The following is a 12386-nucleotide window of genomic DNA, read 5'->3' as shown; positions in this document are numbered from 1 at the left end:
CGGGCTCGATGATCTCTGGAACTCACCAGCCACGTCAGTCTTTCCCTCGAAAAGCGAACTAAAGAAACTTTACTGGCAAAGGGCCAACAACGAAGACACTCGGGCTGCACTCCACACTACATTATCTTGTGACTTTGCCAACCTAAAAGAGTCATGCAAGTACGAAACTTTTTGGGACCTAATCACGGCCCCAAGGGAAAGGAAACTGTACTTCCAGCTCCGCATTGGAACACTCCCATTAAGACTTTTCACCAGCAGCTGGTCACACAACGAATCCACCGCATGCCCTGCTTGCAAAGCCCCCGTGGAGAATCTCCCTCACCTCCTTTTTGCATGCCCCGCGTATACTGCCCCCCGTAGGAAATGGCTGGCCCCGGCATGCAGACTACTGGGAGCACGCTGCTCTGCGCTAGCTCTGCGAATCCTTAGATCAGACACCAGGCCAACGCTAGTGATCGCCATCGCCAAATTCCTCGGAGCTAGTTGGCTTATTAGAGGGAAAACTCTCCTGGACAAAGACTCCAAATAAGACTGTCCCAACATCCTGCAGAGTGCATTTCACTTCATTTCATTTTTTCTAATTTCATTCCATTTTATTCTATCTCATTTTTATTCCATTTTAATTTTTATTTATATTTCATTCCCTTTTATCACCATATTTACCTGCAATTTTATTTTATCATGTGCATTTATTTGTATTTATTACTGCTCGCGCTTTTTTGGCTCTTGTAGCCGCAATAAAGCTTCTTTGAATTGAAGTTCAAATAAGACAAAAATAGGTACTGCCTCTATTTTTTGTTGGTTTTAGGACTCTGGGCACTCTACCACTTCCCACCAGTGCTAAAGTGTATATGCTGTCTGTCTAAAATGTATAAGTGATTGGTTTATCCATGACTGGCATATCTGGTTTACTAGTAAGTCCCTAGTATAGTGCACCAGATGTGCCCAGGCCCTGGTGTACTAATGGGCCTGCAGCACGGATTGTGCCACCCACATGAGTAGCCCTGTAAAAATGTCTCAGGCCTGCCATTGTAGTGCCTGTGTGTAGTTTTAAACTGTCATGTCAACCTGGCAAGGGCACCCACTTGCCAGGCCCAAACATTCCCTTTCATTACCTGTAAGTTACCCCCTAAAGTAGGCCCAAGGCAGTCCCATGGGCAAGATGCAGTGTATTTAAAAGGTAGGACATGTACTGGAGTCTTCTATATGTCCTGACAGTGAAATACTGTTAAATTCATTTTTCACTATTGCAAGGCATATCTCTCCCACAAGGTTACATCGGGATTGGCTTAAAATATATTTTAAGTGTAAGTTCCCATTGGGTGCAGACAGAGATATGGTGTTTGGGATCTCTGAACTCACAATTTAAAATGACATCTTTTGGTGAAGTTGGTTTTAGAACGGAGTTTGAAAATGCTTGCTTCACCAGTTTGTGCCTCTGCCTGTCTGCTGAATACACGTCTGGGTCAGGATGACAGTTGTGAATATGTGTATTCACTCTAGACAGTCATACAAAGGGAGAAGGTGTGCCCTGCATATCCTGATGGGTCTTCCTGAGCTGGGGTGAGGGGAGGAGCTGATACTTACACCCTGAATAGAGCTGTGCCTGTCCTCCCCACAAAGCAGTCCCCAATCCCCTGGGAGTGTCTGGGGAAAGGGCAGGGTCTTCTGAACTCCAAAGATTTCTATTTGAAGTCTGAGTACTTCAAAGACAGAAATGGGTCAAAATAATGCACCTCGGACACCACATAATTAGAATCCTACTATGGAAATTCTGCCAGGACGAAGAGCTGGATGCTGTAGGAGGGACTGCTACTCTGCCTGCTGGGAGTCAAAGGACTGGACTTTACTTTCTACATCCTGGGCTTAGACTGAGCTTACGTGCTGTGAAGAAGTCTCAGGGACATAAAAGATTTCATCTGCCAGTACCTGGGCTCTCTTGCTGAGAGTCCTGACTTGCCAAGTGGTGCCAAATCCAGTTCTTGGTCCCTTGGCAGTGAGTTATGGAAGCAACCAAGAAGAAACCAAGCACACTGACTCTAGAGCGAGTTCAGAACCGGCACCGCTGTTAGACTCCGCGCCGCTGCCTGCACCGGAGCCGTGGTCCCCGTGGAGTGTGGCAACCAAAGCCACAGGCCCGACACGGAGTCCAGAGATCTGCGTCACCGAAGTCTGTGGCACCTGGCTCTGACACGGTGCAGCATCTGTGGCCCCATGGTGTGATTGCGACACCACAGTCGATGCCTCACGTCTTGACCAGCTGGATTCATGGAACCCACCTTGTTGTAAGGAAACGCTGCATCACCTCCCCTGCAACCGTAAGAAACAGACACCGCACCTCTTCTGCCTAGCAGGAAGGAACAGCTGTCTCACCTCCAAGGTGGCAGTAAAACAACGATACCGCCCTGGCTCCAGCAACGCTTCACCTCCGCGACTCCGCGCAACATCTTTGCCTTCTCATAGTCCTCCAAGGTACTATACCCGGGTCCGTGCGACTCCGAGACCAGACTGCACTCCCTCATGAGTGACTTGACTGTTTGAAATGACTCCATCAAGAAATTGTGATAGCCCTGTTTGAGCTATTGTGTTTAAGCGCTATACTACATTTCTATCTTTACTAGTGTATGTTGGATTTTTGGCGTTTTTATCTTGTTTTTACTCAGATAAATATTGGCTATTTTTCTAAACTGGTGTGGAGTACTTTTGTGGTGCTTTCAGAGTGTGTGTGTACACACACATGCTTTACACATTGCCCATGAGATATGCCTGACTGCTTGAGCCCTGCTACCAAGGGGGTAAGCAGGGGTTCTCAGCTGTGTGACTCCCTTACCCTGACTAGAGTGAGGGTCCCTACGTGGACAGGGTGCAAACCACTGCCAACTAGAGATCCCATTTCTAAAACACTCCAACCCTGCATCTATTGCTTACTGCTTCTTCCTCAAGCCCCAGTATGTAGATCTGCTAAAAGGTGGCAATATAAGGAAGTTGTTAGTATTCTAGCGCTACTATAGTATTAGCCCTGGCACAATCAGAAAAGCTATTATTAGAGGCCTTATGTAATAAGATTGCTCCCATAACTTGTTGCCTCTCTAAATGCCAACAAACGGACAAGAACTTTATTTTGTTTTATTTTCTTTTTACAGGAAAACTAGATTTATAAAGTAACCTGTCCCATGGACAAGTAGATATTTTATTAAATTCCACACCCCACTAGACCCCATTTTCCAGACTAACAAAACACTATACCTCATTGGTGATTCACAATAACAAAGGGGATGCCTGCATAGAAAAGCCCCATACAAGTGTGGAGGATTTGGCAGCAAGGTTGGAGTTAGTAAATTAATCTTATTTCTAGATTATGGGGGGGGGGGGGGGGGGGGGGGGGGGGGAAGTCAAAGGCTTTGGGTAAATGAAAAGTTAAAAATCACCCAAGTAGCATTTGATATTTCAAATAAACCACACCATCAACTCAAGTCTCCTTTTAGATTAAAATTAGGTTATCCGAACACAACGTTTTCTTTGAAGTGAATCTTAAGCCCCACTAGATCTTACCAACCCTATTACGTTTACTGCAGCACCAACACAGTAACATGACAATGACACTACTTACCGCAGACAATCTTTCAGACCTCCTCATAGGCTAAAAGATAGAAGAAATAAAAGAATGTTTAAACTGTTTAAATTAAGGTCATGATCAGCACAATCAAGGGTAATCCTCCTGTAAAGACCTATTTAGGGACAAATAAAACACCACATTTAATCATGTTCACTGTTACATCTAAGATATGTACTTCCGCACAGGTAGGCACTACTGCTGTCAACTAGAATGATGGGGCATTCCGAAGCATCTAGGATGTGTTGCTCTCGCCTAGAAAAGCAACTGAGATATTACAGTTCACACCCAATTAAAAAAAACTTTGTGGAAAAAGAAAAAAGAAAAATCTTTCGACAGATTAGCCCACCAAAAAGATTAGGACCTCAAGTACATAAACTCAACTTGAACAATTATTATGATCAAGTACAATCATGAAAAGATGATCACTTTATGTTAATTTCTTTCCTCACTAAGCCAGTGTCCCAGAGGAATTATGCAAAATCATGAAATTAAAAAAATATATATATAGTTTCAGAGGAAAACTTGACCAAGGCCAAAAAATCCTGATGTATTTTGTGAACAGCCACTGTAAATTCTGAAGTTATCAATTCCCTAGCGGGATAAGACAAGCATGTTACACACAAACTTAGGCTAACATGATAGGAAGAACTTAATAGGGACCAAAAATATGAATCCTAAGCATGTAAGAATCCATATATAGTATGTCTCCAACTAAAAGTTCAATTTCATATACTTACGCACAGAGTCTGGATTTCTCATAATACTTGCCTCTTGTTTACTGGCTTTTGATGCATCTTTTCCTTCAGCACCCTCTGGAGTCTGGTAAGAAAAATTATTTGAGCTATCATCCCAACTGCAGTGTCAAAGACAACATCTCCCACATGTCAAACAAACAAGTCAAGCATTTTCCCCATAAATACATAGTACAAGTATGTAACTTTATACAGTTTGCCACAACCTATAGTAACATCCGGGGTTCTGTTGATAGTCTTGGGTTGGTCGAGACACTAATGGGAAGTTCTAGCCTGCCATTACTGCCAAAGAGCCATGGTCTGCACCTGCCTAAAGTGGTCATGCACAGACAAGTTTTTTTTAACGCTTTGGGGCAGAAAAGGTAATTCCTGGAAAATGTGCCATCTGGAACTCCTTTTCTTTAGTACGCTTTTGTGAGTTTTCTTGCTGAGTTTTCCAGCTGTTTCACCCTCTAACACATGCTCAAGGCATAGTCCCCTGGTCTGTACCTCGATCTTGGACTCTTGGCAGGAAATACCAGCCTTGGAATCCTCTTACATCATCTTCTAGGGTGTCAAAGTGAAGGACTGAGAAGACTTTTTAGGTTCAGCTAATCAGTCCTTCCTCAAGTCCCATTTCTTCACCTAACCTGACAATGAAATTATTTCTGCTGTATTACCTACACTTTTCAGGTGTGCAAAATACTTGATAGTTTGATTTGACTACATTGCGCCTGTGTGAACTCTAAAGAGCTTTTACTCTATCAAGCAAATACTGAAATCTATCTGCCATGTTTAGTGGTTGGCTATAAAAGGCTGAATGAAATTATAAGGGCTAGGCATTAGGCCACACTCATTGATTTGTAGCTGTCTTCTTCCTTTGCAAGTTGTGTAGTTTCATTGGTGTGTGGGCCCATGCGCATAAAGCGGACCTCAGGACTTTGATTCTGCAATATCAAGGTTTTTATAATGGAGAAAGCAAACTTGGCTTTTTCAGAAATGGTGCTACAAACCATGCAGACCAGCTTGGCGGTGTTACCCATGTACAATGAGGATCTCTTGGCTCAGGTGGTTGAGGCATCCAGTTCCCAAAGACACAGCAGGGAGTTATCAACAGGGCCAGACTGGAAACCAAAAACATCTGACAAGTGTTCAAACTAGCCCCACACTGCAGGAGGCTGCAACTAGAATGAGACTGTGGTTGTGTTATGGCAGCATACTGTGGCCTGAAAGCAACCCCTAACTTGTAGTCAATTGGAAAAAAGCCAGACCGACATTTCCATTCCAACCCTCATTTTCACTGTTCTGGGTTCATGAAGACCGGGAGCTCCCACCTCCAGCACATTAGCGTGGAGAGGTCAACAATTTTTTGGTTTGCACAAGCCAGATTGATGTCCACATTGGCAACAGACTCCAATACACCTATCCGGTCATCTAGGTTCTGAGCGTAATGGTTCTTCTCTAAACAAAGGAGTGAGCAGTGGGAATTTGACACTGCAACTTGGATTTGGGTTGTCGTTTCTAGACACTTCCCAGGCAATATACTAGGCTTCTGACTTCTGTCCTTTGTTCCCACAACTCCTCCTTCAAGCTGCAACTAAAAGCAATGTGAAATACCTATCACTAGAAAGAACCGAAAGTTATAGTGATGTTACAGTTAGGTGAAAAGTTTAGTTTAACCATTACATTTTAAACTTTAAAAAAAAAAAAACTGAAATTCACCAGTTAAAGTCAGTTATAGAAGTAATATTTTATTACTATATGTAAATATGCCAACCCCTGCCATACATGATGTTTGGCTGGCTGCGGTGTGGGGTTGGTGTCAGGGCCTAGCTGCAGTGTCCAACCCTCTCTCCCCCACCCACCCCAAATGATGTGCACGCCTTTGGCTGTGCGCAACGTGGGTTAGCCACATGTCCAACTGCCTGTACTCAGCAACTCAACGCTGACATTCAGGCTATGACACCTGTTTTGTTTATAAAAAAAATAATAATAATAAAAAAAAAAAATTAAACCTGATCCTGGCTAACTCTTGGGAGTCAGCACAGACCCTGTGCTCTCGGGACTCCTGCAAGAGTCCACGGGAGCTCTCCTGGCTCCCACGGGTTTCGTAGAAAGACCATGTTTTATTCTTTAATGTTGACCCCAAAGTCCAGCAGGTCAGGGTACTCCCTACTTGTCCCCCTTAGACCATTTTGATCCCATTTTCAGGACACAGGGATGGAGTTCCTGTGTCCTACAATGGCAGCTGTACAATTTCGCCTCATGTTGTGACCAGATAATCACAGCACAAGCTCACATGGGAGCCCCTCGCTCCCTAGGAACTAAATAAGAGAAAGAGAAAAGAAGAAAAAAAATATATATATATGCCAATCACACTGCGCGAATATTTGAAGTTGTGTGATTGTGGGACTCGTGAGATTCCTGCACACGCAGCCCTCCAGATATATACATATTTTGAAACAGAAGGGTGTTTGGGCACTCTGCCTCACATCCCACCACTCGATTTGCCACACTGCATCATGGTAAATGCAGTGCGTGATAACACTTACTTTATTAGTAGTCTTTAATCTTTCACCCGTGTTGGCGCAACTGTGCTGTGCAATTCTAGACATGCGTTACTGGGTTTATTTCTTCATCAGTAGAGAGAAACAAGTTGTTTTGGGGGGTGCTAGAAATGCTGCCCAAAGTCTACCTAGGTCTCAGCACCACTCACTGGGTGCAGGTGCATCAACACAAGCTCATCAACTCAGTAGCTCAAGGGAGCCTTTTCAAACAGAAGGGGGTGGGAGTATGCAGCCTCACATCCCAGCACTTGATTTCATCCAATGCATCATGGTAAATGCAGTGCATGATAATACTTCCTTCAGTAGTAGTCTTTTTCCACGGTTATTGGTGAGCCTGTCCTGTGTAACTGAGAAAGTAGCCTCTTTCTAGCATGGTTACCCCAATTTGTGGCCTGTTTGTCAGTGCTTATGTGCTCTCGGTTTCCAAATTTGTCACTATAGTCTAGGGACCACTTATGTCACTCCAGATTGGCATACTGGACTCTCCTTTTAAGTCCCTAGCATACGGTACCTAGGTACCCACAACACTGGGGCTCCAAGAGATCCTTATGGGCTGCAGCATTTCTTTGGCCACCCATAAAGAGCTCATACAAACACTTCATCAGGAATGACACTGCAGCCTGAGTGCAAGCAATATTTCACAGCCATGTTCAATGCACCAGGTAACTTATAAGTCATCTATATGTCTAACCTTCAGTTCCTGAAGGCTAGGTGCAAAGTTACTGTGTGTGAGGGCACTCCTGCACTAGCAGAGGTGCCCCCAGGTTGTCCAGGACCAATTTTTGGGACTTTGTGAGTGCGGGGGACGCCATTATAAGTGTGCATGACATAGGTCAATACATATATATAGCTTCACAATGGTAACCCCGAATATGGCCATATGAGGTGTCTAAGATTGAGAAACTGTACCCCCAATCTGAATCTGGTATTGGGGGGCCAATTCCATGCTCTCTGGGGGCTCCAACGTGGACCTCCAGTACTGCCAAACCAGCCATGAGGTTTCCACTGCAGCCCTAGCTGCTGCCACCTAACAGACAGGCTTCTGCCCTCCTGGGGCTTGAGCAGCTCAATCCCAGGAAGGCAGAACAATGCATTTCCTTTAGGAGAGGGGTGTTACACCCTCTCCCATTGGAAATAGTTGTTACGGGTATGCGAGGAGTATCCTCCCAGAGCCTCTGGAAATGCTTTGAAGGGCACAAATGGTGCCCTCCTTGCATAATCCAGTCTACACCGGTTCAGGGACCCCCAGTCCCTGCTCTCGTTCAAAACTGAACAAAGGAAAGGGGAGTGACCACTCCACTGTCCATCACCACCCCAGGGCTGGTGCCCAGAGATCCTCCAGAGTGTCCCTGGCATTAGCCATCTTGGATTCCAAGGTGTGGGGACCCTCAGGAGACCTGAGTGCCAGTGCCAGCAGGTGACATCAGAAACCCCTCCTGATAGATGCATACCTGGGTAGGTAGGCAATCCCCCTCTCAGGGCTATTTATAGTCTCTCCTCTGGGTGTTTCCTCAGATTTGGTTTTGCAAGATTCCAGCAGGACTCCTCTGCTTCACCTTCTACTGTCGGATCAACCGCAGAACTGCTCCAGGAACTCTACAACTGCAACAAAGTATCCAAGAAGGCTACTGCAACTCTAACTTCAGCTCCTGCCAGTAACTGCAACAGTTTCCAGGTTGTGCACGCTCTGTGGACTGCCTGTCTTCACCCTGCACCGGAAGAACCGAAGGAATCTCCTGTGGAGTGACGGAGCCACTTCCCTGCTTCAGCAAGCACCTCTCCGCAGTGACAACTGGTACTCTGGGTCCCCTCTCCTGACAACGAGCCTGGATCCTGGAACACAGTTGGTGGACCGAAGTGACCCAGACTGTCTAAAAGGTCCAACTGTGCAAATTTGGAGGAGGTAAAAGCTTGCCTCCGAGCCAGACAGTACCCCTGTGCACCGGGTGTTTTGCAGCTCCTAGGGCTACTGTGCGCTTCTCCAAGGAATTCTCTGTGCATAGCATAGCCCAGGTCCTCCACACTCTAACCTGCGACGATGAGATGTTCTCCAGCAGCATGGGATCTCTTTGGATAGTGCTGCAACAACCGCAATTTGCAACTCCTTTGTCCCCATATCCTGGGACTCCTGTGGGTGCTGCTTGGTCTTCGGAGGGCTCTATGAAGTGCTGAGAACTCCTCTGTCTCCTCAGTCCAAGTTGAGACCCCCAGGTCCCTCCTGGGACAGGTAGTGCCTTTTCCCGCCAAACAAGTCTTTTGCGTGAGCCAAGTCTTGTTTAGTGGAATCCAACGTCGAAAACCAGCCTGCAATCTTCTACTCAATGTGGGACATCTCTTGTACCAAGCAGGAACCCACAGCTGTCTTTGGTGCATTTCTGACTTTCTTCTAACCGGAGAATCCACTTTTGCACCTTCATCCAGGTTAGCAGGGGCTCCTGTTCTTCCCAGTGTCTTCATCTGTTCTTGGATTTGGTCTTCTCTCTCTCCACAGGCCTTCAGGTCATGGAATCTATTGTTGGTGCCTTGCTTAGTTTTTGCATAATCCTTTACCACAACTCCTAGTGTGTTCTGAGGAAACTTGCTGTACTTTACTCCTGTTGTCCTGGGCTCTGGGGAGGGACTTCCGCATTCCACTATTTTAGTATATGGTTTGTGTTGCCCCCTAGGCCCATTCTAGCCTATGGTGATTTTCACTATTTTATGACTGTTTACTTACCTGATTTTGGTTACTAGTGTATATTGCTTACCTCCTAAGGGAGTATAGCCTCTAAGACATTTTTTGGCCTTGTGTCACTAAAATAAAGTACCTTTATTTTTGGTAACAAGGAGTATTGTCTTTCTTGTGTGCGAGTACTGTGTGACTAAAGTGGTATTGCAAGAGCTTTGCACTTAGTTCAGCCTTGGCTGCTCTGCCTACAACTACCTCTAGACAGCCTGGCTTCTAGACACTGCCTACATTTCACTAGTAAGGGATAACTGGACCTGGTATAAGGTGCAAGTACCTTAGGTACCCACTACAAACCAGGCCAGCCTCCTACACTCTGGACACGTGTCTGGATTCATTACAAATATTTTGAACCTTAATTTCTCAACAACCAAGGAATGGAATTACATCAAACCACAAAAATCACTTTTTTTTTTTTGTTTTAACTTTTGCCTCTGCAAACCAATATCTTTTTTTTTTTTATTCTGGAAAGGTATCATACAACAAATACAAATAAGAAAATAAAGCAGATAAAACCCAGCAGGGGATAAACCTTTGGGAGACAAATGTCCATCTCTTAAATGGTGACATACCATTTTGGTTTAAACATTTAATCATTATGAGCAAAAATCCAATCCTGAAATGCCCCCCTTATTACCTTCCCTTTCCTCCTCGCATATTTCCCTTTCCGTTCATACAATGCTATTTCCAAATAATACACAGACAATAATCTGGCCAACCATTGTTGCCAAGTCGGGGGTCGGACATTGAGCCAGGCGGATGCTATACACAATCGAAATACTGCCATAGCCACAAATATAAATGCTTCATAAAGATTGTCCGTATCGCCCATAACCCCTAAAACCATTACCTCGGGGGTTAGGATTAGATCAAATCCCAAAACTTCTTTCAATACAGATTGAATGCCCTCCTTCAAATCCTTCAATTCCCCGCATGTAGCCATCATGTGTACAATATCTATTCCATACATCCCACATCTTGGACAGCTTGTTCCCAATAAACTGCCCCATTTAACAAGATGAGCTGGGGTATGATACAAATCAAACACAGTTTTATAATGTTGCGCTTGGAGGGAGGAAGAGAGTAGAATAGTGTATCCCAATTCTAATGACCTTAAAAAGATTTTACTCCCGTCTTCCAGTTTCCTACTCCACTTTTCACAATTCTTCTCTAAATCATCGGGCTGTTCTAACATTAATAATCGGTAGATTGACCTGATTGATATATTAGGATTAGTCACAATATCATCCAGCAATTGAACGCTCCTAAATCCCTGCACCCCTCCTGTTTTCCTTAAAAGGAAATCTCGTATCTGAAGGTATTTAAAAAAATCCCTACGCTCTAAACCATAACACTTCTGTAGATCAACAAATGCCTTAACCCCCGAGTTATCAAAGAGATTCCCCAACCTCTATACCTGCAGAGACCCAGCTTGCCATACATTTATCCTTAAATATGTCGGGGAGCAATGGATTCTTTTTGATCAAGGTATAACAATTATATCTGCCAAATCCTTTCTTTTTATACCATGACCGCCAGCACTTATAGGCCGCCTCCAATACCTTATATCGAGTTTTCTTGTAGTACCCGGGCTCATGAAAAGTTACCAGACATCCATTAGCTGTTGCACCCATCTGCAGCTCGTATATATTAGGACAATCCTCTTCTGGAATCCCTCCTTTCTTAGAACCCCATAAAGGGCGCATATACTGAAAGGCTGCCGCCATTTGGTATAATTTTATATTCGGCAGAGACCACCCCCCCCTTTCTCGGGAAAGTGACATGAATTTACTTGCTCTTCTACATTTACCATATGCCCAGATGAATCTCATAACCACTCTATCTATCTCTTTAAATCTCAAATAAGTAAAGCTCAATGGTACAGCCCGGAACAAATACAGCAGCTTAGAGAGGAAAATCATTTTTACCATATTACACCTCCCCATGATGGTTAAATGTAAATTATTCCATCTACACATATCTTGTCTTGCTTTAGCAAGTATGGGATCCAGATTTAACTTAACAATTTCTCCTACTTGTGGCGTAATATCTATGCCCAAATATACTGCATGGTCGACCCTTCGTGTATCCTGAGTGCTGGCGTATTAATTAATCAATATCTGTGTTTTATCTCTGTTTAGAAGATATCCAGAAAATCTTCCGAACTTCATTGACACCTTTTCAACCTCTCTCAATGCCGGATCAGGGGTGGGAGTTAGTATAGCAATATCATCTGCATATGCTAGAACTTTTATATCCCATCCCTGCCTATGAATTGGTGGAATCTTGCTGTTATCTTCAATCTGTCTAAGCAAGGGATCTATATATACAGCAAACAGGAGCGGAGAACATGGACATCCCTGTCTAGTACCCCTCTTAACCTGGACACTCTCCGATTGTCCCCCCCATTAGTTGTATTTTGACTACCGGTGATCTATATAGAGCCCTTATTGCTGCAGTAAATTTCTTCCCTAACCCATAATACTCCATTACATGCCATAGATACTTCCAGCTCACCCGGTCAAACGCCTTTTCCGCATCTAATAATGCAACTGCCATCGGCTCCTGGGCCACTTCTGTAGCGTCCAAAAGTGCAATAACTTTTCGGATATGATCGGTAGTATCTCTTCCTGGCACAAACCCATGCTGACTAGGAAAAACTATCTTCCTGATCACACGAGATAGTCGAGCGGCTAATATCTTTGAATATATTTTAGTGTCGCTATTGATTAGTGTAATTGGCCTGT

The 12386-nt window shown here is 44.3% G+C and overlaps 1 protein-coding gene across 1 annotated transcript in view; it reads right to left on the bottom strand.

The window, feature by feature from the left end:
- HMGN3 (high mobility group nucleosomal binding domain 3) overlaps positions 1–12386 on the bottom strand; it is a 76564-nt gene that overhangs the window by 48245 nt on the left and 15933 nt on the right. Inside the window, exons 2-3 of the mRNA XM_069235638.1 lie at positions 4385–4435; positions 3611–3640 (exon numbers count right to left, since the gene is read on the bottom strand). Of these exons, the coding sequence (XP_069091739.1) occupies positions 3611–3640; positions 4385–4435 (81 nt within the window). The remainder of the gene's footprint in view (positions 1–3610; positions 3641–4384; positions 4436–12386) is intronic.

The sequence above is a fragment of the Pleurodeles waltl genome, chromosome 5 (genome assembly GCF_031143425.1).
Source record: "Pleurodeles waltl isolate 20211129_DDA chromosome 5, aPleWal1.hap1.20221129, whole genome shotgun sequence".
NCBI lineage: Eukaryota > Metazoa > Chordata > Amphibia > Caudata > Salamandridae > Pleurodeles > Pleurodeles waltl.
Note: the sequence above shows the minus strand (reverse complement) of the source record. Positions and strands in the feature narration are given on the sequence as shown.